The sequence below is a fragment of the Pezoporus wallicus genome, unplaced genomic scaffold, assembly GCF_028554395.1.
Source record: "Pezoporus wallicus isolate ANWC-B61680 ecotype Strahan unplaced genomic scaffold, APGP_CSIRO_Pwel_v1 contig_4684, whole genome shotgun sequence".
Lineage (NCBI taxonomy): Eukaryota > Metazoa > Chordata > Aves > Psittaciformes > Psittacidae > Pezoporus > Pezoporus wallicus.
In genome coordinates, this window is record NW_026637499.1 from 2379048 (window position 1) to 2403220 (window position 24173).

Genomic DNA, 24173 nt, shown 5'->3' on the forward strand with positions numbered 1-24173 from the left:
TAACTTATAAAACCAAAGGCAGGAAAACTTCTCAGAAGCATGAGAAGCCTCCATGATTGCTTTCTTAATTCTGCCAGCTTTAATTTATTGCTTGAATAACCATTGGAGGAAAACAAAGATAGACAACAAGCCTTAACAGCTCTATCTACACATCAGCTTTCAGGATATGTCTTGCTATGTAAGAGCCAAGTGAAATAGAAGGCTAACTCTTAGCACATTCTGTAAATGAAAGATTACACTTTCCCTTTATTTCATGAAGGGTTTTTAGGCCTACCCCCCTTACCACAGCTTTTTCTCCAGACCATAACAGTAGAGATACGTCCTAATACCAAACTCCCAAGTCACATTCTTAACTTCTTTAGCAGCTGTGGCATCTATTGAGGGAGAGATTAACATCTAGCATTTTTCTTTTTAATATACACTTCTGTAAAGCAATTGCACAGTATCTGTAACACAGGCACAAAGCAAGGGGAAACATCACCTCTCATTGAACGAATGGTAAGCATGGGTAATAAGGACGAATGTTGACCAGCAAACCACAATCTCACCAATGAACGTTACACAAATAGAGAAGGGAGGGAGGTAACAACCATGGAGAATATTTTAAAAGACTGACGTAAGTCACTCACATACTGACATGCACAAAGCCTTTAAAATCCTCCACCTCATGAGATTTAACACAGAACTGTTCAGTCAGTCTCCTCACCTCTATCTCACTATCTTTTTCATGCCTCAAAGCACTGGTAAGTTCTCTGATCTTTTCTGCTGATAAGTTTCCATCATAAGATCCACTCTGAGCCTTTTCCTCTTCCAGGCGTTGAATTAAAGCTTCTTTACTTTTCAATGACAGATTCAGTTGCTCTATAAGTCTGAAATTAGAAAATCAATATTAATCTTGCATCATGTACCACCATTGCAATAAATCTTGCAGACAACTTCCCTAGGTGAAGGCTCCACACAACACTTGTGAAACTCCGGGGAGGACTTTCACAACCTCTTTTCCCTCCAGAGAAACCAGAAAAGGTGAAGTAACTTTACAAAAAGCAACAAACACTGTTGAGCCCCCTGCAAAGTGCTCATTCTTCTTTTCAAATGCCAACACTTATGCTTCAACATTTTAGTTACATCGTCCTTTAGAGCACACACAAAAAGCTTATCAATCTATTCCATTTCATACACCACCATATCCTTTCATGTCATCACTGAGTATCCCCCAAGTACACATTTACATTTATATTTGTACCTAAGCTGGTTCTCATTTCACAACAATGCTCATGTTTCCTGACAGATATAAGGGTTATTAAGGCAAAACTTTCTAGCATAAAATGCCAGCTGTGATTCCCCTTGTATTTTGTAGCATAAATGGTGAAAGCATCTTTTAAACACAATATGGATTCCAGATGTGCTACTCTCAGACACATTTAAAGCACTGCACATTAACGTTTGATTCACTTCAAGAAGTCAAATGCTCTCTTCTTCCATTAGCACTATTTTTTTCTAGGCCTGTGAATACTTACACTGATCTACCAGCATGCAATAGATGATCCTGCTAACACTGGATCACGGAGGGAAAGCTAAAGAGAGGGGAAAACCACCAAAACTAAACCAAAACCTTCGTTATACTCCAGTCCTGCCGATTTGCTTCCACACTTCAAGTACTATTTTCACACAAGCTGTCAACCAGAGTACCTCAAAGGGACTGGGTTTAGACCTCCTTCCCAGCTCAAGTCTCTCCGGAGAGCAACTGTGCTCAGTGCAGATGACTAACAGATAGAAAGAGGAAGACAGGGAAAGGGAAAGGAGGGAGACAACTTGAGAGCCAGGTTATAACTAAGTCGTGGCACATAAGGTGCAGTATCAAAACTTATTAGAACAGATTTGTAATTTTATGCCACAATAGAGTTCAGATTGGCAGTTTTCAATCTCTATGTTTTTGGAACAGCTGTCTGGAATTCACTGCAAACCTTGCTTTGGTGCTACCATAACATAAAGCCTACAATATGAAAGCCTCAGGCCAACACAACTTTCTGTTATCAGGGTAGACCAATTATGCAGTGACTCACAGAGCAGCTACCTGCAGGGCTCAGTCACAAACAAATGGGAAAGGATACTCTAACATATAAGGAATCATAGCAATCTTTTGATCTCCGTCCTGGGCTCATATCCCCAGACCAAGCCAGCTTTATTGGGAGGCTTGCCAGGCTTATATTTTATCCTACATACCTAAAAAAGAAAAACCCTCCAAAGGATTGAGATTTTATTTGATACATTTTTTCCCCATCTCAAGTAGAGGAACAACTCACACACCTTTGCCACTACCTGCCAAACAAAGCCAAGCCAATGCTTTGCAAAGCACAATCAAAACAGCTCAAACACAGTTTCTCTCCCCATTAGGTTTACCAGCCCCAACATACACATCCCTGGGACTGCAGAGTACGTAAGCACCATGAAAGCAGTAAGTGAATACAAATGGTAGAGTCAAGTTCTATTCAGCAGAGGTTCAAGAAAGCAGTGAGCAGAAGGTAAGTCAAAGCTACAAAGATGCTTTCAAATAGGACATGCTCATGTCACTGATCCTTTTACACTTTCAGGCAACGTTTAAACGTGATTTTTCTATCATGCAGCATGTAAACTGGTTGTTGTGTTGCTATTCATTTAATAGCTGAATAGATAAGATAGCCAGTAGCACTCACTCATGTATCTGAGGGTAGGATGAAACTATTAAAACCTATAAATCCATGTTGACTCTTTGCACTTGAACAACAAAGAATTCCAGTAGTCAGAAGCAGCACCAGCAAGAGTTCTGACCTGTCTTTCTCAGCTCCTGTAATCATATCCACATCCTTCGCAGGGGCATTTGTAATTGAAGCAAGTTTCTGCTCAGCAGCTATTCTCAGAGCTTTCTCCTTCTCTGTCATTGCAACAGCTTTTTCCACATCTTCTTGGGCAGCTTTAAGATCCTGTAATTAAAAAACACACAATCCTGATGCCTGTAAGAAGAAAATGCTCACAATTTTCTTTCACATATTGAAGTTTCTTCTCCCAAACATATGTTGGCATGTTTAATTTAGCAACTTTTACCAAGTAGTTCAAGCACTTTGAAAATGCTTCTGAACTCTTTATGGTTTAATCTTGAAAATGCAGACATTTTTCATGGTACATAGAAAAAGGGAAGTTTGTTTCAAAGAAATAAAACAAATACCCTGATAGCAGAACTAGAATTAAAACTGGCCCAATGCTATGGTTTTAGATTTAGCCATTATAATTTGGCTTTGTCCCACTGTCCTCTCACTATCATAATAAATAGCTACACTTACAGAGGTTAAACAAGAGCTTTTTTATTCCATCAGAGATGAAATTAATATTCCCAAACTCACTGTAGCTAATTGGAACTCTTCACAACATCATTTATAATATTTTGCAAGAACTGATAAAGTCTGAACCTGACCTTTTTCTCTTCAACAGCAATAGAATGGAGATAACACCCAGAGATTCCAGTCAACGTCCTCTAGGTGACCCAACTCATAGGGAAGATCAAATAACCCCATGCTTCTCCTACATGAAGTTTGTTTCAGATCTTCATTTTGACATTGTAAGCTTCTCTACTGTGCTCACCGAATTGTGCTTTCTATGAAACAGAAGCCTCCTTGTAGCCTAACAAGTAATTCCCCTCTCCATTTCATATCTATACTACAAAGCATGTCTCTTTGGGGGAGCTTGAGGAAAAGGTCCTTCACCCCCAGACTTCACCACCCAACCCCTTTCCTGACAAGCTGATCTGTCAGCACTCACCTGTCAATCAAAATCTCTTAATTAAGTTAACCTTTGTTAGTGTTACCTGGGTCTGTATCATTATATGGTGCTACATAAACAAGTGACTAAAACTACTCTGCAGTGTTCACATTCATAAGTATAATGAAATCTGTATCAGAGGCCAACGCTATCTCCAGGCTACAGAAAATGCTGTATCACCATGAGATTAAGAGTATTTGGCCTTATACCTTGGCAGAGCTGGGAAACACCAGTCCGACTGGCTGGTTTAGTACAGAGTAAGTTATTTAGGAACTTCTCTACCAATGCAATAGCATGAAGAATGCTTTGAGAAATCCCCATTCCACTAAACTAAAGAAAGGCTGTGGAGATTCCCCCCTTCTCCTGTCTGAAGGACCTCACTGCTTTCTGAATACTGCTAATTCGTGATAGAAAATACCACCAGGGGACCACTACTAATACCTTCCATGTCTAATTCATTCTTTAGGAAGGGAAAGCATACATTGACATGTATCCATTTGTGCTATTCCTGTTTACTTCCAGGAAGAGCAGCAGACCTCTATCCCTCTCATAAACACAGCTATAAAATCCCACAAGTCCAGTGAAGTGCACATAGTCAATGATGCAAAACAACCCTGAGTTTATGTATTTCTAGAACTCGACACAAACATTTCCAGCACAGATCACTCAGTATCACATTTGTTCTTTACAAGAAATTGAACTTCTTCCTTCTAAGCAAGCAGGTTATTCATGCAGAGAAATTTGGGGTTTTTTGGCTTTACACTACAAAAGGAGGAAACACGAAACAATTCCCCTGTAAATAGGCAATTTAAGCAATGGCTTGACAATAAATAGAGGAATAAACTGTCTCAACCACAGAGAGCAAGGAACTCAAAAAGCCATTGTTAAGAATAACCCTCTGTAACAGGAGAATGTTATGCAAAAAGATATATTAACAGCAGAAGCCAACAATATTTGGCATAAAGGTCCATCTAACAACAAAATGCAAGAGGCAGAACAGAGGGAAGCACTCACTGGTTCACCTACCCAGAAGCTGCCATAAGTAGGTGGGCTCTCAGCCTATAATGAGCACACAAGAGTGGAGATACAGAAACCCTCTAGAAAGAACAGGCACTCTATAACCTCTAGGAAAAAACAGCCATTCTATGGAGAGGCTATTTTTCCAGGAAAGCTGAAAATACAGGTAGATGACACTATGAAACCTCAGACAATAGCACCAAGGCAGTACTGATTCCTAACTGCTCCTTCCGTTTCAGTCACCCACCTTTTCCAGCAAGTTTATTCTGCTGGTCAGGATTTCTTCCATTTCTTGCACCTTCTTTTGTGCCTCTTCTTTTACACGTTGCATTTCAGCATCACCACCCTGGGCCAAGCTTTCAACTGCCTTACTGAAAGGTCATAATATAGATAGAAATCTCATTACATAACAAAGTGGAAGTCATTTAAAGTGAGACTGGCTAGTAGATTACACACAAGCGTCTACCACTTCATCTGTACCTTCTTGTCACTTTAAGGTTAAATACAAACATCTACACACTATATAGCAATGAGTTCCACACACAAGCCTTGTCACAGTGGATAACCAACCACTTTTTCATCATTCATATAAAGTGTAATGATTCCTTCATATTTTAAGCTTGCAAATACAGTATCAAGCCTTTGGCAGAGATGTATTTTCTACTGAAAGCAGCACTGGAATAAAGTCAAGTTATACAGCTGCCGAGATGTCTCCAACTGCCTTCTCAGTAACTGTTAATACCTTGAAGGAACACAACAGCTAGCGCTTCCTTACTAAACAAAGGATGACCACTTGGTTATGACTGCTCCCTACATTTTCTGAACTTGTGCAAGGTTCCATTCAAAGCCCAGCAATAGCCTTCAACAGTTACCTGAAGAGACCAAACAAAAACTAATATGGTCTTCAGGATCTACCTGAAATTAGGCTCCTCTGTGAAAAAAAAGGCTAATTGGTAACAACTCAATGCCTTATGTATTAGGCCACACAAAGAGAATCAGCTGAAACTGAGCTTGTTTAGCAGTCAGCAGCTGTCAGTCACTACCAGGTTAGTTTTGAACGTGACATCTAGAAAGAAGCAGTTTAATAGACTATTGTCAGCCCTACTCATCCATTCCCTCTTCAAAGCATACTCCACCCTGCCCATCCTGTAAAACAATGTAGCATTATAATTTTTAAATAAATAATACTTATTTAGAAAAGAGGTTCTAACAGAAAGGCAGGAATTTGAGGTGTATTCATGTTGATATCATTAAAACCCACAAGACCTATTCTAGATTAGCTCTGAACTGTTTCCTAAGCCTTTCTGAGAACCATTTTGTGTCTTCTCAATCCAGTGCTGTTAAAATAACCTCCACCTCTTCACCTGTTGAGACAATTAAGCTCTTAGCTTGACTTCTACAACAGGCATGCTAAGCCATTCCCAACTAGGGAGTGATTTATGTACCTGAAAAATACAGTAACATGAAGGAGATCAAAGTCACTCCATTCAGTGTAAGTAAATTAACATCACTGCGCATTTAAGAATTCACACACGTGATTTCAGTAATAAATGAAATAACTGTGTGATAAGTGCCCTTAAAATACTACTTTTGGGGATCCTCCTATTCCTAAAACATTAGGAAAAAAAACAGCAGCAAGATCTTGGAAATCCTAAGTAACAGACATGAAGAAACACACTGGAACTTACGAGGCTTTGATAAGCAGCTTCTCTCTCTCCTGCAGATCACGCTTCAGACTTTCAATCTCAACTTTCAGCTCAATGTTCTAGGACAAAAGAATTAAGGTGTCTGGGGAGAGCTCAGAGGTCACCCTACCCAAAAATTATTGGCAATGTGTAGATGACTTTTTTGTTTGGACCAGCAAATATATCAGTGGGCTAAGAATAGCATAGAGATATTCAAGCTTTAAAGGACATTTTGCAAGGTTCAAGACTTTCAGAGATCTCAGAAAGCATTTAGGACCACTGTATTAAAGCAAGAAAAATCCCCTACACACACTTCACTGTAACGACTGGTACTGCAGATCAGCATAGGGAGCTTTCAATGCACGTTTTTTCTTTCACCTAAGATATATTTTGTTTTCTTTTAAAAACCTGATTGTATCAACTATGGAGATATTTAATAATCTCAAAATTACTTTGTTACAGCCCAAGAAAACAACTCAGGACATAAGTACACGTTGTACAAAGAACAACTGCAGGTTTACAGACACCATTTCAGCAGGTTAACCATTACAAGACACCAGCATAGAAGACCAGGACAGAACACCCACCAGGAATGTTCAGTTGAAACCATGACCTAGCTAAACATTAACATATAACTTCAGTCTCTTGGTGCTTGTTGCAGTAGTTAAGTTTCCATCCTATTATGGAAAAGGGATCTGATGCAAGCACCTGTTGTATATAACATGGCACTGAATTACCAAAATGATTTTTTTCCCTTCTAGAACTCGGGCACCACCAAAGGTGCTTCCTATCATCTGCAAACCTGAAATAATGAGGATGTAAAACATACCACTTGACTCTTCAAACTTCTTCAAACTTATAGAAGCCAGTTTCTTCCACAAACTGACATAGATTTCCTGAATCCAGTACAAATATGCATTCTTTCAGTTCAGAGCAATAAAACTGGAAGCTATACACAACCCTAATACAACTTCTACTTGCTTTAAACCACCTCCAAATAGCTGAACTGACACCTGATAAACCCAGGAAAGAATAGAGGGTGAACTGAACTGCCTGACAGTAGAAAGCAGAGTAACTACATGCCAGACTCACAAGTGTGCTGCTGCTTCTGTTTCCCATTCAGTACCTGATCTGAGTAGTACAACTACCAAGGATTCATAGCCATTCAGGGGAAACATAACATCTTAGTCTGTCCTATAACTACGGACACTCGTGCATTTGAAACTCATTTTTCCACACCTTACACTGGTTCTTTTAATTTAGTTATTACTGGAAAAGATTAGGCCATAAGAAAACAAACTCTTCAAAAAGATATACTATTAAATTCTTCTAAATGCATACAATTTTGTATATTTCTTCAGTGGGACCATCAAACTTCTGCTGCATTCGTTCCTCCAGAAAGTATATACGAAGCTTCAGGTTGAAGTTCTCTTTTTTCAGATCAGTGATTTGCTGTGAAATAAGAAAGAAAAGGAGAAAATTATGGCATGCGTTTCAAACCAAGTAAGCTAAAGAGTGAAAACTACTACTATTTAGGGTTGCTCTCCACAGTGCAAGATTGGAATTCATACAATCACAGGATCAACTAGGTTGGAAAAGACTTTCAAGATCATCAAGTCCAACCATTACCCCAGGACTGCCAAGTTCACTACTAAACCATGTCACTAAGGGCCTTATCTACACTGGATACAGCTAAACATATACTTATGTGTGGGTGATACACATACACACATACATATATATATTCAAATTGTGAAGGTGTTAATACCAGCATATGACATCCAAATGAAAATGAAACATCCTTCCCTTCAAGATAGCACCACCAGGGAGCTGAAAACCCTCTGAGCTCTTCAGTGGGTTTCCATCTTCTACATCTTTAGCACCCATCACATTTTTCTCCTACCATTCCCCATCTCCATTCCTCACCTGAACAAGAAGAAATCCCAGCCTACCCCTTCAGAATGCTTTTGGGTTTGTTTTTTGTTTTTATTTAGGTTTTAAGAATGAGAGGCCCATAGGCACACACATAAATTTATATGTTTGTGTAAGACGTTATCATTTAGCTTGTATTTAGTTTTAGCCCTGCAAAACTCGGAGACACCAGCAATTAAGCAAATAATTATAAAAGGGTATTGTTTAAACATATATAAAACACGCTGCTGTGCAGACAGTGCTTTTTAGAACATTCCTTCTTTAAGTACTAAAACATAGTGTGACTTTACACAAAAAGAATCCAAGAGTTTGAAGGGGTTTAAGTCTAAAAATATTAAGTAGTTCTTTCTTTCATAAGAAAGAACTTGAACAAAACAAGACATCGTGTTGAAACAGAAGCATTTTCTTGGCAAAAGCATGGGCTGGCAGCCTACTCGCAGGAAGAAAAGCCACAGGCACACAAAGCACGTGTGCCCAATCGCACACCAATAAAACCTTTATCCCATCACATATTTCATAGTGCAATTCTTTGGTTATGGTTTTTACCCTTCCTAGTAGAAGCAGTAACATAGTTGATGGTTTCATTAAAGAAAGAAGTCTCCCTCTAAATTTCTTTTAAGGAACTAAGCATAAAACATTCATTCAAATAAGCCCTGTGTCCCCTGCCAGATGCTTTCAGCAAAAGGAAATCTAATATGTTACAGAGCTACTAATCAAATATTTATGTAGGCTCTCCCAGAACAGCATTGTACCATTTGTGAGAATTATTAGCAATACAATTCTTCAAATATTTGGCTTGTGAAACCTAAAATGATCTTCTCTAACTGCAGAACCTGTATCTGCAGACGATTCTGCAGTTCAGTCATCTGCCCAGCAATGTGCCTCAGCATTATTCACGCTGGGAAATATCATCCAAGGCTTTGAAAATACCCTTGACAACATCAACTCAACGGCCCATGCACACATCCTAAAGAAGCCTGTCTTTAGTGGCAATACATATAAGTTAACTTGACCCTTGTTTCCCTACAATTCCAACTGGATGATCCCAAACAGTAGTGGACAAACTTGAACTATGCGCACTGTAACTGCATAAAGCATAACACCTCAGGAGTATAATGAGGCATCTTGAGTAACTGCAATGACTCTTTCAGAACATTCAAACGGATGTAAGCATGAAAACAATGCAACTTTGTACTTGAATTCACGTGACTGAGCCCAACGCAGAATATTGCTCAGAACTAAAATCCTTATTCAGAGTAAGGAAAGACATGAAAGCCCTTCTAAAGCAAGGCTGCACAACTGTGCTAGATCTTACATGTCTTGCTGGCAAGCTCAGCTCTTTGTTCAACTCATGAGAGCAGACCTTGCAGCATTTGGTTTGGGGCTGTTGGTTTTGGGTTTTCTATGCTGTCAGTAGGTTATTCCTAACAGATAGTCCCTGTTTGTTCATTCAGAAATAGTCCAAAGATGCTCTGCAACTGTATTAGTTGAACTCCTTGTTAGAATTCACTCATACAACCCAGTCTGAGTCAGAAAGAAAGAAACAATTTCAAAAGAACTCAGTATATCTTAATTCTGCTCACATGTATTTCAGTGGCAATAGAATTAAATCAGAGAGCTTAAGGGTACTGTTTTCAAAAGGCAAACAAAACAGACTACGCAATCATAAACCAAGCAGTGAAACAAATGTTGTCTCTGACATTCAGTTGCTCAGAGGAAAGTTAATTCAGGCAGGCTACAATTAAAAAGTTATAGCTTAATAAAAGACAACGTGTAAAATGTGAGCAAGTTCACGCTGCAAAAGGATTTTAATGGCAATCATCTCAACTTAAGCATTTAAAGACTCAGTCTTAATTCCTTTCTGCATTTTGATTTCTGTATTTAACAAAGGAATGAAAGAAGAGAAACAGCAGACTGTTCCTGGAAAGAAAACCAGAACAAAGCAATACACTCTACACAGAATACTCTAGACAGCATGGTAGCAAACATCACTTGCCTAGCTTGGTTTAGCTCCTTTCCAAGTTCATAAAGCCACTTTTATGGCAAACAGCATCTGTCAGCAGAGGCCGTGGCTTCACAGCACAACACAGGGTTTGCCAGCAGAGGCCATTTTAACAAGACAGCAAAACTGAAAGTGGGTTTGGGGAGGCAAGAAATGAACACACATATACTATGACATAGTTCCCTAACTTGGTACTAATGTCCTTTCTACTCATTAACATCTAGTAATAACAAGGTCCTCAGTTAGAGATGTCTTTCACTTTGCCCACGTATTTACATGTTCTATCACAAGGTGGTTCCCCCAATATGGTAAGAAAGTGGGACAGACTCTAAATACTAACAAAATCTACACCTCTGACATCATCTAGATCAGCATCATCTCCAGGATATGGAGATGGTTCATATATAATCCTTTTATAAGCATAAAAGGACCTTTTCTACATGGATCCACCCTTTAGCCCATTCAAGGCTCAGTATACCCATCTTGTTCTCTGAACTGCAAGGAAAGGAGCCCACTCCTTTCATTACTTCCTTCTCATACCTTGTATAAATCACATAGCCTCAAAGATCAGCAAATTGATGCATTAATATAAATATGTATACACGCACACAAACCACCTCCAGGCAGGAGATATCAGGAGCTTTACCTGCTAGTTCAGATTTGGTTTAAAGTGGGATAAGAACAGGCAGTCCAAAAGAGCATTTAAACACAGCTGTAGTTGAATGCTTAGTAAATAATTAAAAAGACAATGATGGTAAATGCTCCCTTTTTCAAGTTTAGTTTTTCTGCCACCAGAAATCTTAGACTCAAAAACATGAGAAATATCTCTGTGTTTAATAGTGCTTAATGGGTTCTTCTTCCCTTACTTGAATGAACGTTTGAGCTTCATTATACTGTTGGCAGCCATAAAAGCCCATGAGACGTTTAACAGCTCAGTTTAACATAAGGGGTCTGTACACACGAGGAACCCAGAGACACGTGAGGGCACCCCTTCCCCTCTACATCACACAAAACAAACAACAACAGATTTTTTCCTCGCTCCGATAACATTTTCCCTTGTGCAAACGAGCACTGCAGATAATAAACCACTTGCAAAATGTATATGCTAGACTGAAGTCTTGGGCATATATCACAGTAAGGTATTTTAAGCACATACGAATGCCAAGGCAAGAGTCTTCCAATGCACAAAAACAAAAGAGGAAGTGAAACAGACACAGGCCAAGGCATTTCAAAAGCAGCTTTAAATCCTGACCAAACAGCAAAGCTTCTGCCTTAGAGGGACATAAGGCCACCAGAAACTGAAAGAGTTTAGAAGCAGCACTCATTTCAAACATAACAATGCTACACAAGGTAACAGCAGCTGCAGAAACACACTAAAAACTGCAGACACTCGACACATCCTAAAGATAGCAAGCCACAGCCTTTATCTGTAGCAGTCATCTGAGCATTTTGATTGCCTTCCCCTCTACAGTTTCTTCACACAGCCATAAGAACTTGAGTTAAGCAATTTAAAGCTGAATGCAGCGATACCCCAACCAAAGCAGCATTCAGCAGCTATAGAAGATTGGCTTATTCAGTTTAAATAACCAATGCAATTCATATATGGTTTTAAAAAAAATCTAACGTCTTCCTTTGGATTTTAGTAAGTGCCTAACTCAGTTTTATCTATAGAATTATCACAATGATACCAGACCTTTACAACAAAAGCATTCCAAGCAGAATCATACATAATTACATGGTTAAAAAGTATTACACACAGTTAAATGAATTAAAACCACAATTCCTCTACTAGCCTAAATGAAAATAGGCTTGACGATCCCTTGAAATACATCAATTGCAGACTTGCAAGCCAAGTTCTTATGTTTCTGGTGATTGCATGAATTTTCAAGCAGAGGGTGCCAATTTTGTTTCATAACTTCAGAGCAGCAGTTGGCTGGTCTCAGCAACACGTTTTTCCCTCTGTTCTCAAAAGCAATACTTCAGAAACAGAGGTTCAAAGCACAGCCAGCCAGTCACACCTCTAACAGACGAACAAGCCTGACCCAGGGAGTCAACACTTGATCCAGCATGTTAGATATATCTTGGCCATAAATATATCACTGAGTCTTATAGTAAAAGTCTGCTTACATTTTCATAGTCCTTCATGGTCCGAGCTCTAGTTGGTGAGACTGTGTCTTCTGCCACATCTGGTAACACTAGATATTTAAGAAGACAGAACAAGTTCAGACAGCAGAATCTCTAAACTGGACTTCAAGTTGGAAACAGCAAAGGCCTAGCTAATCTCAACATAGTAAAAGTACACCACCTTTGGGGAAGTGAAGGAGGTGTTTTTCTTGCCCCTTGTTCACATTAAATGTTAGGGCTAACTAGTTAGTACCTAGATTTCCTTCTGATCACAGCAAGTTCTCTACCACTTAAGCTCCCTAGTTACAAATTGAGCCATTTAAACCAAGATGTGCACTGAAATCAAGCTATGTGAGGTGCATTTTCAATACCAAGTCCTCAGAGCAACTAGAGGAGTCCCATATTAGAATTAAGTCCTGTTAAACCATCAGAAAGCAGTTCAAATCTCAGTACCTTACCGATAAGAGGACAGGGCTTCACCTTAGACATGGGAAATCACAGACAGAGGAAATGACCAGTATGTAAGTTTCTAAAGCATAATTTACACGCACTTAAAACCTCCTTTTGCACACACATTCTTTTAACATTGAACTTGCTTCCACTCAAATGTGTGAGAGCAAACTTTTAATGAGAATAATGAGACTGTGTAAAACACTTATCTTCAATGTAAAGAAGAGGTAGCTGAGGACTGATTCTCATACTAACCACAAGAAAATACTTCATTTAAAGCAGTCCCCAAATTGCTATGCAAGGTAGGGCAACTTTGAAAATAACCCCAATAACAAACAGCTTTCCTAGAGCACAGGCCGAATACAACAAAGCTCTTTGGCAACATGGGTATGTTTCTTACATGTGTTTCCTTTCGTGAGCAAACAGATCTTCATGGTAAACCACAAAGTCTTAGTTTCAGTTACCTACTTCATCTACACAATGAATTCAGCCACGGTATGTTGCTGGATACACGCATGTAAAGAGAAATCAAAACCATACACCTCAAATGTACCTAACGCAACAGAGAACAGTTAACACCACAGCTAGAAGGCTTCAGAGCAGTACTTTGCAGCCATTCAGCTTTAGAGTGCTTCAAGCAAGCCTCCCACACCTCAGGATGAACACAGTTACATGGCTATCATATAGAAAACTGTCCTGAATTGACGCTTCTGTTCAACAGAAGGAGGCTTCTGAATATGTGAATAGGTAAAAGCGAAGCTACTGAGTCCAGAGCAGGCTACTTCAGGCAGGAAGTAACTCTGAAGAGCTGAACTGGAAAACCTGATGATACCCAGCATCCAATTTCCCTAAAACTAAGCACAACATGAAAGAGCAGTATTGCCTTGCTGGATATTGTAAGTGTTTTAAGTACACGCTTCACAAAACCACTGATCATCTTACGTAAGACTAAGAGCCATCATGACCACAGGCAACAGAGCAGACAGCGGTAACTGCAGCAGTTGCTGGCGGTTTAGAGCCTTAAAAAGACATAACTTACAAAAAGCTGCATCACTTGAAGGCATTTACTGACTTTTTTCATAGATCACAAAAGGGTTTGTGTTGGAAGGGACCTTAAAGCTCATCCAGCTCCAACCCATGGACACCTTCCACTAGAGCAGCTTGCTCCAAGCCCCTGTGTCCAACCGGGCCTTGAACACTGCCAGGGATGGGGCAGCCACAGCTTCTCTGGGCACCCTGTGCCAGCACCTCAGCACCCTCACAGGGAAGAGCTTCTGCCTAAGAGCTCATCTCAGTCTCCCCTCTGGCAGGTTAAAGCCATTCCCCTTGGCCTGTCCCTGCAGGCCCTTGTCCCAAGCCCCTCTCCAGCCTTCCTGCAGCCCCTTTAGGCACTGGAGCTGCTCTCAGGTCTCCCCTTCAGGAGCCTTCTCTTCTCCAGGCTGACCCAGCCCAGCTCTCCCAGCCTGGCCGCACAGCAGAGCTGCTCCAGCCCTCCTGCATGAGGGCAATTCCCAGACCCGGAGGAGCACCGAGCCCCGGGCAGAGCCGGGCGGGCTCCTCCTCGGGTGCCGCGAGTACCTCACCGTCGCCTCCCGCACCGCCCGCCTCCCATCCTTACCGTCGCCGCCGGCCGGACCGGGCTGGGGATCGCCGCGGGAGACGTCCGGCAGCTGGGACACGCTGAAGAAGGATGAGAACACCGCTGAGGACAAGCGCTGGGGGTCCCGTCCCCACGACCCCCGCTCGGGGCCGGCGGGCCCAGCCCCACCACATGCACCGGCGGGATGCAGGAGCCGCGGGCCCGGCGCCTCAGCGCCCCCCGCCCGCCTACCTGCCCTCAAGCTCCACCGGCAGGGTCGGGTCGTCCCCCGGCAGCGAGTCCATGGCCCGCGGGTCCCGGGCGGCCACGGCTCCGGCTCCTTTGTACGCGGCTTTGGCGGCTTCGCTGGAATTCAAACAGGCGCAATCGCTTCCGCCATCTTTGCGTCGACGGAGGTGAGCCACCTTTGTCGAGGGCAAGCCTGCCGAGTCCGCGTGAGAGGTGGCGATGGGATGGGGCTGAGCAACGGGGCATTCCCCGCCTCTCCCCGCCGCCTTCGGTCCCAGAGCTCCGCGTTTGGAAGAGGCTTTTGTGGGGTGCGGCGGGCCCCACGCCGCTGCCAGAGCCGCCGGAGCTGATTGTTTCCATGTCCTGCTCGGCGCCAGCCCTCTGTCAGGCTTGGAGAGAGGAATAATGACGGTTTAATTTCCCATTCCAGTCACTGTTCTCTGTAGCTGGCAGGGGTGACAATCCGCGAAGCCAGCTGCTGTCAGCACCCAAACAGGACGATCTTGAATCAATCGGGGGGGTGTAAAGCAAAGAGCTAAGCCTTGCAGCTTTCCCACTTTTGAGCGAGAAAATGGAATTATATTGAACACTTCAGGCAGCTGGAATGGCAAACTGGCTTAAACACTAACAATATGCTTCCCCCAGGGGCTGTGTCTCTCAGGGGGGCCCATGAGGGTGTCAGGAGCGGGGGGAGCTGCTGCCTCCATGTGCCTCACGCTCTCCACATTCTCTTTTAACTCGTTATTGAGATTGAAAGTTCCCTGAGACATTCACAACCAGGGCATGGTGCCAGGACTCACCCAGCATTACCTGCAACATGAGGAAGCCCATTGCAGGGACCCACAGCAGCGGCAATGTGCTTAAGGCGCACGGTTTGGTTGCCTCTTCCGTACAGACTGTGTCAGGTTTCAGTCAATGGCATCTGGGTTATCGCAAAGGGATTCGTACCTGGCCAGGAACTAGGCCACAGGTAAGGGCTGCCCGTGGGTATGGCAGTTAGGTGGGTTTATTTGCTCTTGTAAGAGCGGGTAGGGGCAGGACAGGAGGAATGGCTTTAAACTGACAGAGGGGACACTGAGATGAGATCTTAGGAAGAAGTTCATCCCTGGCACTGTCTAAGGCCAGGTTGGACACAGGGGCTTGGAGCAAGCTGCTCTAGTGGAAGGTGTCCCTGCCCATGGCAAGGGTTTGGAACTGGATGAGCTTTAAGGCCCTTTCCAACCTAAGCCATTCTAGGATATGATTATTCCAAAGCATCATGGTGCCCTGTTCACTCCATTTTCTCCGTGAACCCTTCCCAGTTCTACTTGCTATTCAGAACAGATTCAAGCCTGTAAAATGCACTAGACTGGTGATAGTGGCCATTGCAACCACTGGATGTGTATGACCATGAAGGGCTTCCCATCCCTACTTCTGTCTTTCAACTTTATGTGTACAAGTGCATGATGGAGCAACTGTTGGTGCCCCAAACCACCAGGAAACACCAGGCACTACTTAGCACAAGTAAGCTTTTAATCTCCTCTCTATCCCATTGACCAAGCCTAATGATTTGCATTCAGGGTCTGATGACCTTAAATGTTCAGTCATTTCAACTCCCCCATAGGCCCCTGAGAGACATTTATCACCTTGTGTGACTGGGTCCCCTTCTGCTGAGCTGAAGTTAAGTTTGCAAAAGCAGGTCTGCCATACGGCACCAGGGTGCAATCAATCAGTCTGAAACATGGCTTTGCTCCTTTACAGAGCGGATCTTCACAGAAGGAGTGAGCCCACTTGCTAGGAGGATGGTACCAACTGGCTCACGTTTCAGGTTACCGTAGTGTGTTACGTATTTGATACATGCCATTAAATCAGCATCCATCAGTGTTTAGTACAGGACACGTTATTCACTGCCCATGTGATGCGGGCATGGCACCTTTGTGTCTGCAGAGCCATGGTTTGTGTTGCAGCCTACTATCTTTCAAAAGGAAATCAGCAGGATCCTTGTGGTTATCACATCATGAAATGGTTGGTTGGTGGACAAAGGCATATAGATATATAGATGTATATATACACAGACACGATGGAAAACTTCCCTGGCTATCTGCACTGCCCAGTCTGCAGCAGCACCAAGAAGCTGTGAGGGGCATAAGGGGCTGAGAAGTGCATTGTTTAGAAGCACTTAACAACTTGCCTCCTGGTAATCTGCTTAATGCTGTTTAACCATATCTTAATTAGTAACACATTTGGGGAGATTATTCTAAATCCTTGTGTTAGGAAGCTGTATTGGAATGATGCTTTCTTCCTTTACAAGGCAGCCTGGGATCCTGACTGCCACAGAAACAAAAGTACTAAAGGGAGTCTAGGAGAGAAGTATGGCGAGTGTAACAGTATGGATGAGCTGTTCATCCCAAGGAGCAGGATGAAATCCAGCAACTCAGAGTGCTGTGCCTGAGGTGTGATGGTGGCATAAGGAGGACAGATGTCACCATCAGCTGAGTGTGGGTCCTCCTTCCCCTCAAGTCCCTTCTCTGGGGACCTGCTCAGTATTCAGTTACCCTCCTCCTGTTACGGTTCATAGTGGAATTCCTCCTAAGCTATGTCACACACAATCAAACTGTTCTGCTAATACAAACCAGGTCTCAATAAACTGCCTGGAATTTCACCAGTGTAGCCCTTACTTACACAGCTCTGGCTCAGTTAAACATTTGAATGAACACTCACTTTTAAGTGCTTGCCTAATTTATGCCAACTTACCTCTCCAAGTTCTTTACTTAATAAGAGTTAGACATAACATTCAGCAGAAAAGACTGCCCTTTAGCATTTGTATTGGCTTCTGCACCAAAAAAAAAATCCATTTCCTAACAGTGACAAGTGAGAAAGAAATGCAAGTTTTCTGTAGGTCTTTTTACAGACAGTACCGGAACTGTCAAGGACTATTGATGCACCAGATAAGGATTTCAGAGCATCTGATAACATACATTTCCTTTGGAAGACCCATTGTGGTCATGAAGAAAAATCCAATACAATATCCTCTTCCAGATTCTAGCTTTGCTCTGTGGGTTTCATTGTTAATGACTGCATAAATCCCTGACAAATTATGTCTGTGGGAATGTTACAGACAACAACGGGGAAGCACGCATTGACTGTCTGGCTACCAAAAATGTTCATGTAAGTAGCTGAAAGCTGGGATGAATAAGAAGACACAAAACATCTTAGGACTCTTTTTATAGCTGGATTATCTGACACAATGTCAACTACTTATAGCTGATGTTAAAAACCATTTTTGTGCCCTGGTTCTCCTGTCACATCCAGGGGTGTAATGAAGGAATAATTCTCTCTGAACAAATGTCATTTAAGATCGGATTCAATCCTTTAGGTTTCAGTCCAGCTCTGGTTGCCATCAATGGAAAGACTCCTGCTGAACTTGGAAGGAACAAAAATGCAAAAATCCAAGTGGCATAGATACAAATTATATACATTTATTTTTATTCATTTTAAATAACATTCTTCTGTATAAATTCTGACATATATTCAAATCATACACTTTTTATTTTAGAAATGCATTTGTAAGCATAGCATATGCTTAGGAGACACCTTATTTGGATGCGTAGTAAGACTGGTTTCAGTTGGGAGCAAGTACAGCTTTTAAGGCCCACATTTCTCTTATCCATGCCTCTGACACAAAGAGCAGAGTCCTGTGGGAGCTCATTTTAAAACCTGACTTGACAGAGAAATTTATTTTTATATCTTTTATTTAAAGGAGACTGTGCAAACTCCCCCCCCCCCCCCCGTTTCCATTGCATGTAACGTTTAAGATAACGCGGTTGTAGAGCACTGAACTGGCCCAGGACACCCAAAGGATGCTGACTACATCCCCTCCTCCTTCATAAAAGGCTTCCAGCGTGCCAAGTTTGCCTGGTTCAAGGGAATTCTCATTCCAGTGGATGACATCTCCTCCCAGCTCCCTAGGGCTAGTGCTCCACAAAGTTATTCCTAGCTACAGTGGTTCATAAGATTTGAGATCATCTGTTCCCATTAACCCAATCACTCTTTGCATGTCTGTTGCATTCTGTGCTTACCAAATGCTCTCCTAAGTTGTCAGCCATCCAGGCTGCCCCACACCTTTGACATACCATTGCTTTTTGCCCTTTATCCACTCCATTATATCCTCTTGCCTCCAAGTTACTTGACTGTTGAACTCGCCCCATCCAGACCATCTGGGTCCACAGGGCCCTCACGACCCTGAGGATTGTGCCTTGAGAGCTGGTTTCCCACCTTAACCCAGCCCTTACTGTACCTTCTCTATGTTCTACAGCCACTGTACCATGCCATCAACTACCTTTCTTCAGGAGAGCCATACAGCAGCATGCCCACTTAGAAGGAGAAGTATGGTGGCCCTTCAGCAATCCTACATGTATCTGTATTGCCACATCAGCCCTAGAAGTCATCCAGATGCCTGCTTGTCTTGCTAGCTTGAGTAGGACCTCAACAGCCCTGTAAATCCAATTCTGGTTTACCTGCCCACACCCCATTGTGGCATAGGGCAAACCACAACATCTGGGAAGCTTCATGGCAAGTTACAACATGGCAGGTCAGTGGTCCTGGTGTCCTTTAGTACCTTGGCACATGTGTGTTGCTCTGCATCCCCTCAAAATGCAATGTCAACCTAAGCTGATAGAAGATACAACTAGCCCAGCTTTGTCCTCATCTCCTGCAGTGCCCAGGGGACACTGCATGAGTGATGGAGAGAGGGAGGGTCTCATCTCACACCACCAAAATCGAACATGAAGCTGTTTATTCTCTCTTTGCTGAGACATTGATCCCCTTTTTTAAGTGCTGTTCCTCTGTGCCAAAGGCCTGGTTGACTGGAGATGGCTGGGATTTTCCTGCTGAGTCATTTTGCCATCTGACAAGCACTGTCCCAGTGCCACATCCTCGCTGTGCTCCAGTCCCTGCTAAAGAACATCCTGTGCTTTCCTCTGCTGCCCAAACCCAGGCAGCCAGGTCCCCCCTGCCCAGCCAAGCTTCCCATCACATCTGTGGGGACCATCTACATCCTTTCATCCAGATGTGCAACCCAAAGCAGCACAGCTGTACCACCCTCCCTTGCAGACTGACTGTAAGGTATCCTGCCCTCCCCCTCTTCTCAAACCCAGGGCTCAAACACAAAGAATTGAGGGCAATTTGGAGGTCAGAAGCAGCCCAGATGCAAACACCTCCTGCACTGTGGTAGGCACATATTAGGAGGGCTCAGCATCTGAACTCACACTCTGATTTTGAAGATGTTATTTCTACAGCGAGAGAAAACTCAAGGCCTATTTCTGGTACAAAGTAGCCAACAGTAATCCCAAAATGAGGAAGAGGTGTTTTCTCTCTCTACCAAAATATTACGAAAACATTAAAGTGAACAATCCATCCTTCACTTAGCCTGCCAGCATTAGTCTCAGAAGCTAACACTTCCTAAATCACTTTTCCCCACCCTCTGAAGTGATGAAGTGCAAGCGTATCCCTAAATCAGTGCTGCTAAATAGTTACAACTTCCAGGAAATTTTCTGCTCTTCCAAAGTCTGATGAATGACTCAAGAATTAGCAACATCCAGATTTTCTCCTCCACTCCTCCCCTGTTTCATAACTCCAAGTAACATTGCTCTGACTGACATTAGCCAAAGTTATTACCTACACTCCGGGACCTCACCCAGGTCCCATCAGCTCAATATCCCATTCTGCCCTTGCAGTTGCCCTTGACCATCTTCAGCTCTTTCCCTTCTTACTTGGTGTGCCCCATCTTTAAACCAGGCAAGCAAGTTTTTGAGGCAGAAATGGCATGTTTGTGCATGTGTTTGAAGTACCTGTACCCCCCACCCTCCCCAAAAAGTCTCCAATGGTAAGAAAAGCCTCCGTGCAGCACCAGAAAGCAAATAAATAATCACCACATTCTTCCTACCATTTCTCATCTTGAGAAATACCTCCTTTCACCTGGCTCTGAGGATGCATCTGTCAGCTCCTGCTGACCTTTAGCAGGTACTTCATTTATCCTCAGCAGCAATCGTTTGCAGAGCACCAACACACACAGCAATGCAGCTTTAGTTTGAGGTTCCTCATGAGTTAGGCGAGAGGCTTGTTTCACACCCTGCTTAAATGTAATAGTATTGATTTTCATGGGCTGGACCTGGCGCTCACCAGCACAAGGAGGGCACAGTGCCTGCCTTGATGCAGATACCAAGTGAGGAGTGACCTCCCTGTACTCTGCTGCCCGCTGGTTGTTCTCCCCCTAACAGTCCACCAGCCTCCCACAAAAATCAGGGGAACCAGGGACACAGCTGATTCCCCATCACCACCACCTTGTGCTATGTACATTTCCAGAAAGCCTCAGTGCATTTTTAGCTTTTAAGCCTAGAAGCTCTTCAGCTGAAAGCCATTCCCATCCAAATCCAGATGTTGTTGCTTTTGCCCTCCAGGAGGCTGCTTTCAGCTCTCTGACATGTCTCCCCTATCACTGTGTCAGTGCAGGACAGATGGGAATGAGATCCACTCACATCACGAGCAGCCGCTCTGGAGAAGCTCAGCCATCGAGATCAGGCTCTCAGTGCATTCATGACAGTGTATTTGCATTTTGTATGGAGATTTAAAAGCAAGTAACAGAATGGTACATCCAATTTTTGGACACTTACTAGGCCCTAAGTCATGGCAACACTGGTATTCACTCTATATTTAAAGGAATGGGGAAATCGAACAGATGCAAGTAGGGAGCACTCACACGTTCTCTAAAAAAGAAAGTTAGTCAATGACACTAGAAGAAAAGCTTCAAGCAGTCAGTGTTTGCTAGAGTCCCAGCTCCAACAATATTGCCATCTAATTTACAGTATTTTAAACAACCCTCAGGTTGTTTCCGTTTTAAACAACGCCACTAACCGCTGTACAGTTAAAATCTAGAAGAGAAAATATGACTTGGGGGATAGGGGAGGTTCATGGGTTTGTTGGGGGGGGTTTTTTGGTTGGTTGGTTGTCTATTTTTGTACAAATAATTACAAATACAATTCCAAGAAGATATATTACATTTTATATACAGAACACACCATTGCTATCAGGGTAGGGTATTAAGCCTAGCTTTTCTTTTTACACGGCAACCCTGAGATGTCTTTGTCGTCTTCCCTTGCACAGAAACTATACAAGTTCATTAACTCCTTCTAGAAAAACCAAAATGGATTGCTATGTTTTAATAGCATCATCACCCTGTATAAATACTCCGAAATGGAAAAGCTTTGTCTCTTCCCTAACTCCAATGTTTTAATTCTTTATTTTTCCCCTGTTTCCCTGCTTAGTGGAAACTCATAATGGTGACTTTTTTTAAGTGTGCACCTCACTCCTCTACTTGCCTTTTGGTATTGCAGTGAACGTCTCCCTTTCTCTTTTTGTCCTCCTTTATAAACACATTTATATCAGGAACTAAAATGAAGCCTTTCCTGAATATCCACTGTTAATTCATGAGCTACTTCTCAAACTAAAGGATGAAGACATAAGTGTTAGGTTGGCTGGATATCAAGTAGCTTTTGATGAGTCATGGGTAGTGCTTTCTCCACCCTACCACTTCTTCATAAGAAAGATATTTCAGATCAGCATCATCAAGCCTTTAACAACAGTGAACTCTGTGGATCTTGATGGAGAGCAGGCCACTGAATGCACTTCACCATATTACCTGAAATTCAGATGTACTACGCTTTTTCCTGTTCACCTGCAAGCTACAGCATTCCCAGAATAAGAGTATCTGAAGAGCAAATTCCTCTGCTTGGAGCCTTGGCACGGATTCCTGATATCCCTTCAACAAGCCCCATAACTTTTCCAAGCCAACTTTGGAATAGCTGGATCACTGCTTTTAAGCTTTATAGTTATGCATGGGAGTCGTCAGCGTTAGCTGTCCATTCGGTGCAACTTCATTCCCATCATCTTCCAACAGCCCCGAAACGTCAGCGTTGGGAATGCTGTCATGGTAGCTGCTGAAACTGATGTTGTCCTCTTTGAGTTCAATGGTCCAAAAAGGAGCGTTGAGTTTTCTGTTCTGATACTCACGGTACATGTAGACAGCACCCACAAAGCCCATTAGTAGGACCACAACAATGATGATAACTGTCAAGATAATGATGTTAAACTGAGTCCAGGACACGTCTGCAAAAGCAGACGTGCTGTTGTCAGAGGAACTCATGGGAAATAGCATCTGTATAGTTGTTGGTGACAACGTACTGTTTATCACTGCAGTTGGAAAGGATGTTGCCTGGGTGGCATTTGGAGCAGATGTTGTGAACTCCCCGGTTTCTGGCCCAAGAGTGGCTTCTACAAAACAAATGAAAAATGGTCAATAAAAGCTAAGATGGAGTTAAGCATAAACATAAGAGATTTGACATTTATATCACAGTTATTAGGGCAATAAAGTCTAAACTCTTAAAGCTGGTATGTTTTCACAATAGCTTACAAAAACAGCCAGATTGGGTTCTTTTAAGTAATCCTATGTGTTAAGTAAGTGCTCACTGGCTGCAGCATCCCTATGTAAAATTTGGGCATGGAGGGGTAGTGCAGTAGCCAAGATTCAGTGTTAGATACATTCACAAATCTCACAGCAACCCCCAGTCTGCATAACTAGAAGCAAAAAGTAACCATATCATCCCCCTAAAACAACTATAGATGTTCCCATGAAACTTCTGAGCACAGCAGAAGCCAGTTTGGATCCTGGTCTGATTTCAGCTGCTGGCATTTGTCCACGCATGAAGGATGAGAACATGGGAACTATCAGACTGTGCCACAAGCTCAGTCTTCCTCTGCAGCCTGTTCCCAGGCACAAAACAGCCAAGAACCTGCTTTGTTTCCAGCAATGGGATAACTCCCTTCTCAGACCTAGGAGTCAGCAACACGTTAACACTGGACATCTCACAAGTGGGATGCAAATTCATTACACCTTTAAACCAATTGAGCTCTAGGCCTCAGAAAGCATGATAAAAGCCTGAGTATTAGGCTCCCAAACACAACTAAAAGAGCATCTTTGCACAGGAATAACCTGATCTATTTTAGGTTCTCAAGTCCAGGCAACAAGAACCCTCCAGAGGCTGAAGTGTCAATCAACCAAAGTGTTCTCTACACCTATTGCTCCACAGGACTCTCTGCACCCTATTTCCCACTCTCTTCCATTTCTCTTTGTCCTATTAGAAATGCAACTTTATTTTAAACCCACTTACAGCTGCAGCAATTACAGCTGATGGTGCTGTTGTATTGATCCAGCTCTCCCAAAGAGAATGTCTACTAATTATGACTGAGGAGAGTCACTTCCAGAGGACTAATTTTGCACTAAGCTGCATCTCCAATGGCAACAGGAGCT

The 24173-nt window shown here is 42.7% G+C and overlaps 2 protein-coding genes across 5 annotated transcripts in view; both read right to left on the reverse strand.

Annotated features, from left to right (window-relative positions):
• CDK5RAP2 (CDK5 regulatory subunit associated protein 2) overlaps positions 1 to 14995 on the reverse strand; it is an 80395-nt gene extending 65400 nt beyond the window's left edge. For 3 of the 4 annotated variants that reach the window (XR_008971763.1, XM_057405895.1, XM_057405898.1), the window contains exons 1-8: positions 14834 to 14995; positions 14621 to 14682; positions 12556 to 12623; positions 7836 to 7946; positions 6498 to 6574; positions 5057 to 5180; positions 2809 to 2960; positions 707 to 869 (exon numbers count right to left, since the gene is read on the reverse strand). Coding sequence is in view for 2 of the 4 variants with exons in the window: in XM_057405895.1 (XP_057261878.1) it covers positions 707 to 869; positions 2809 to 2960; positions 5057 to 5180; positions 6498 to 6574; positions 7836 to 7946; positions 12556 to 12623; positions 14621 to 14682; positions 14834 to 14886 (810 nt within the window). In the remaining 2 variants the exon portion in view is untranslated. Of the gene's footprint in view, positions 1 to 706; positions 870 to 2808; positions 2961 to 5056; positions 5181 to 6497; positions 6575 to 7835; positions 7947 to 12555; positions 12624 to 14620; positions 14683 to 14833 lie in introns of those variants that run through there. The other variant, XM_057405897.1, reaches the window with a different exon arrangement.
• Positions 14996 to 18696: 3701 nt separating this feature from the next.
• MEGF9 (multiple EGF like domains 9) overlaps positions 18697 to 24173 on the reverse strand; it is a 48342-nt gene continuing 42865 nt past the window's right edge. Inside the window, exon 7 of the mRNA XM_057405977.1 lies at positions 18697 to 23137. Within this exon, the coding sequence (XP_057261960.1) occupies positions 22683 to 23137 (455 nt within the window). The 3' untranslated portion in view covers positions 18697 to 22682. The remainder of the gene's footprint in view (positions 23138 to 24173) is intronic.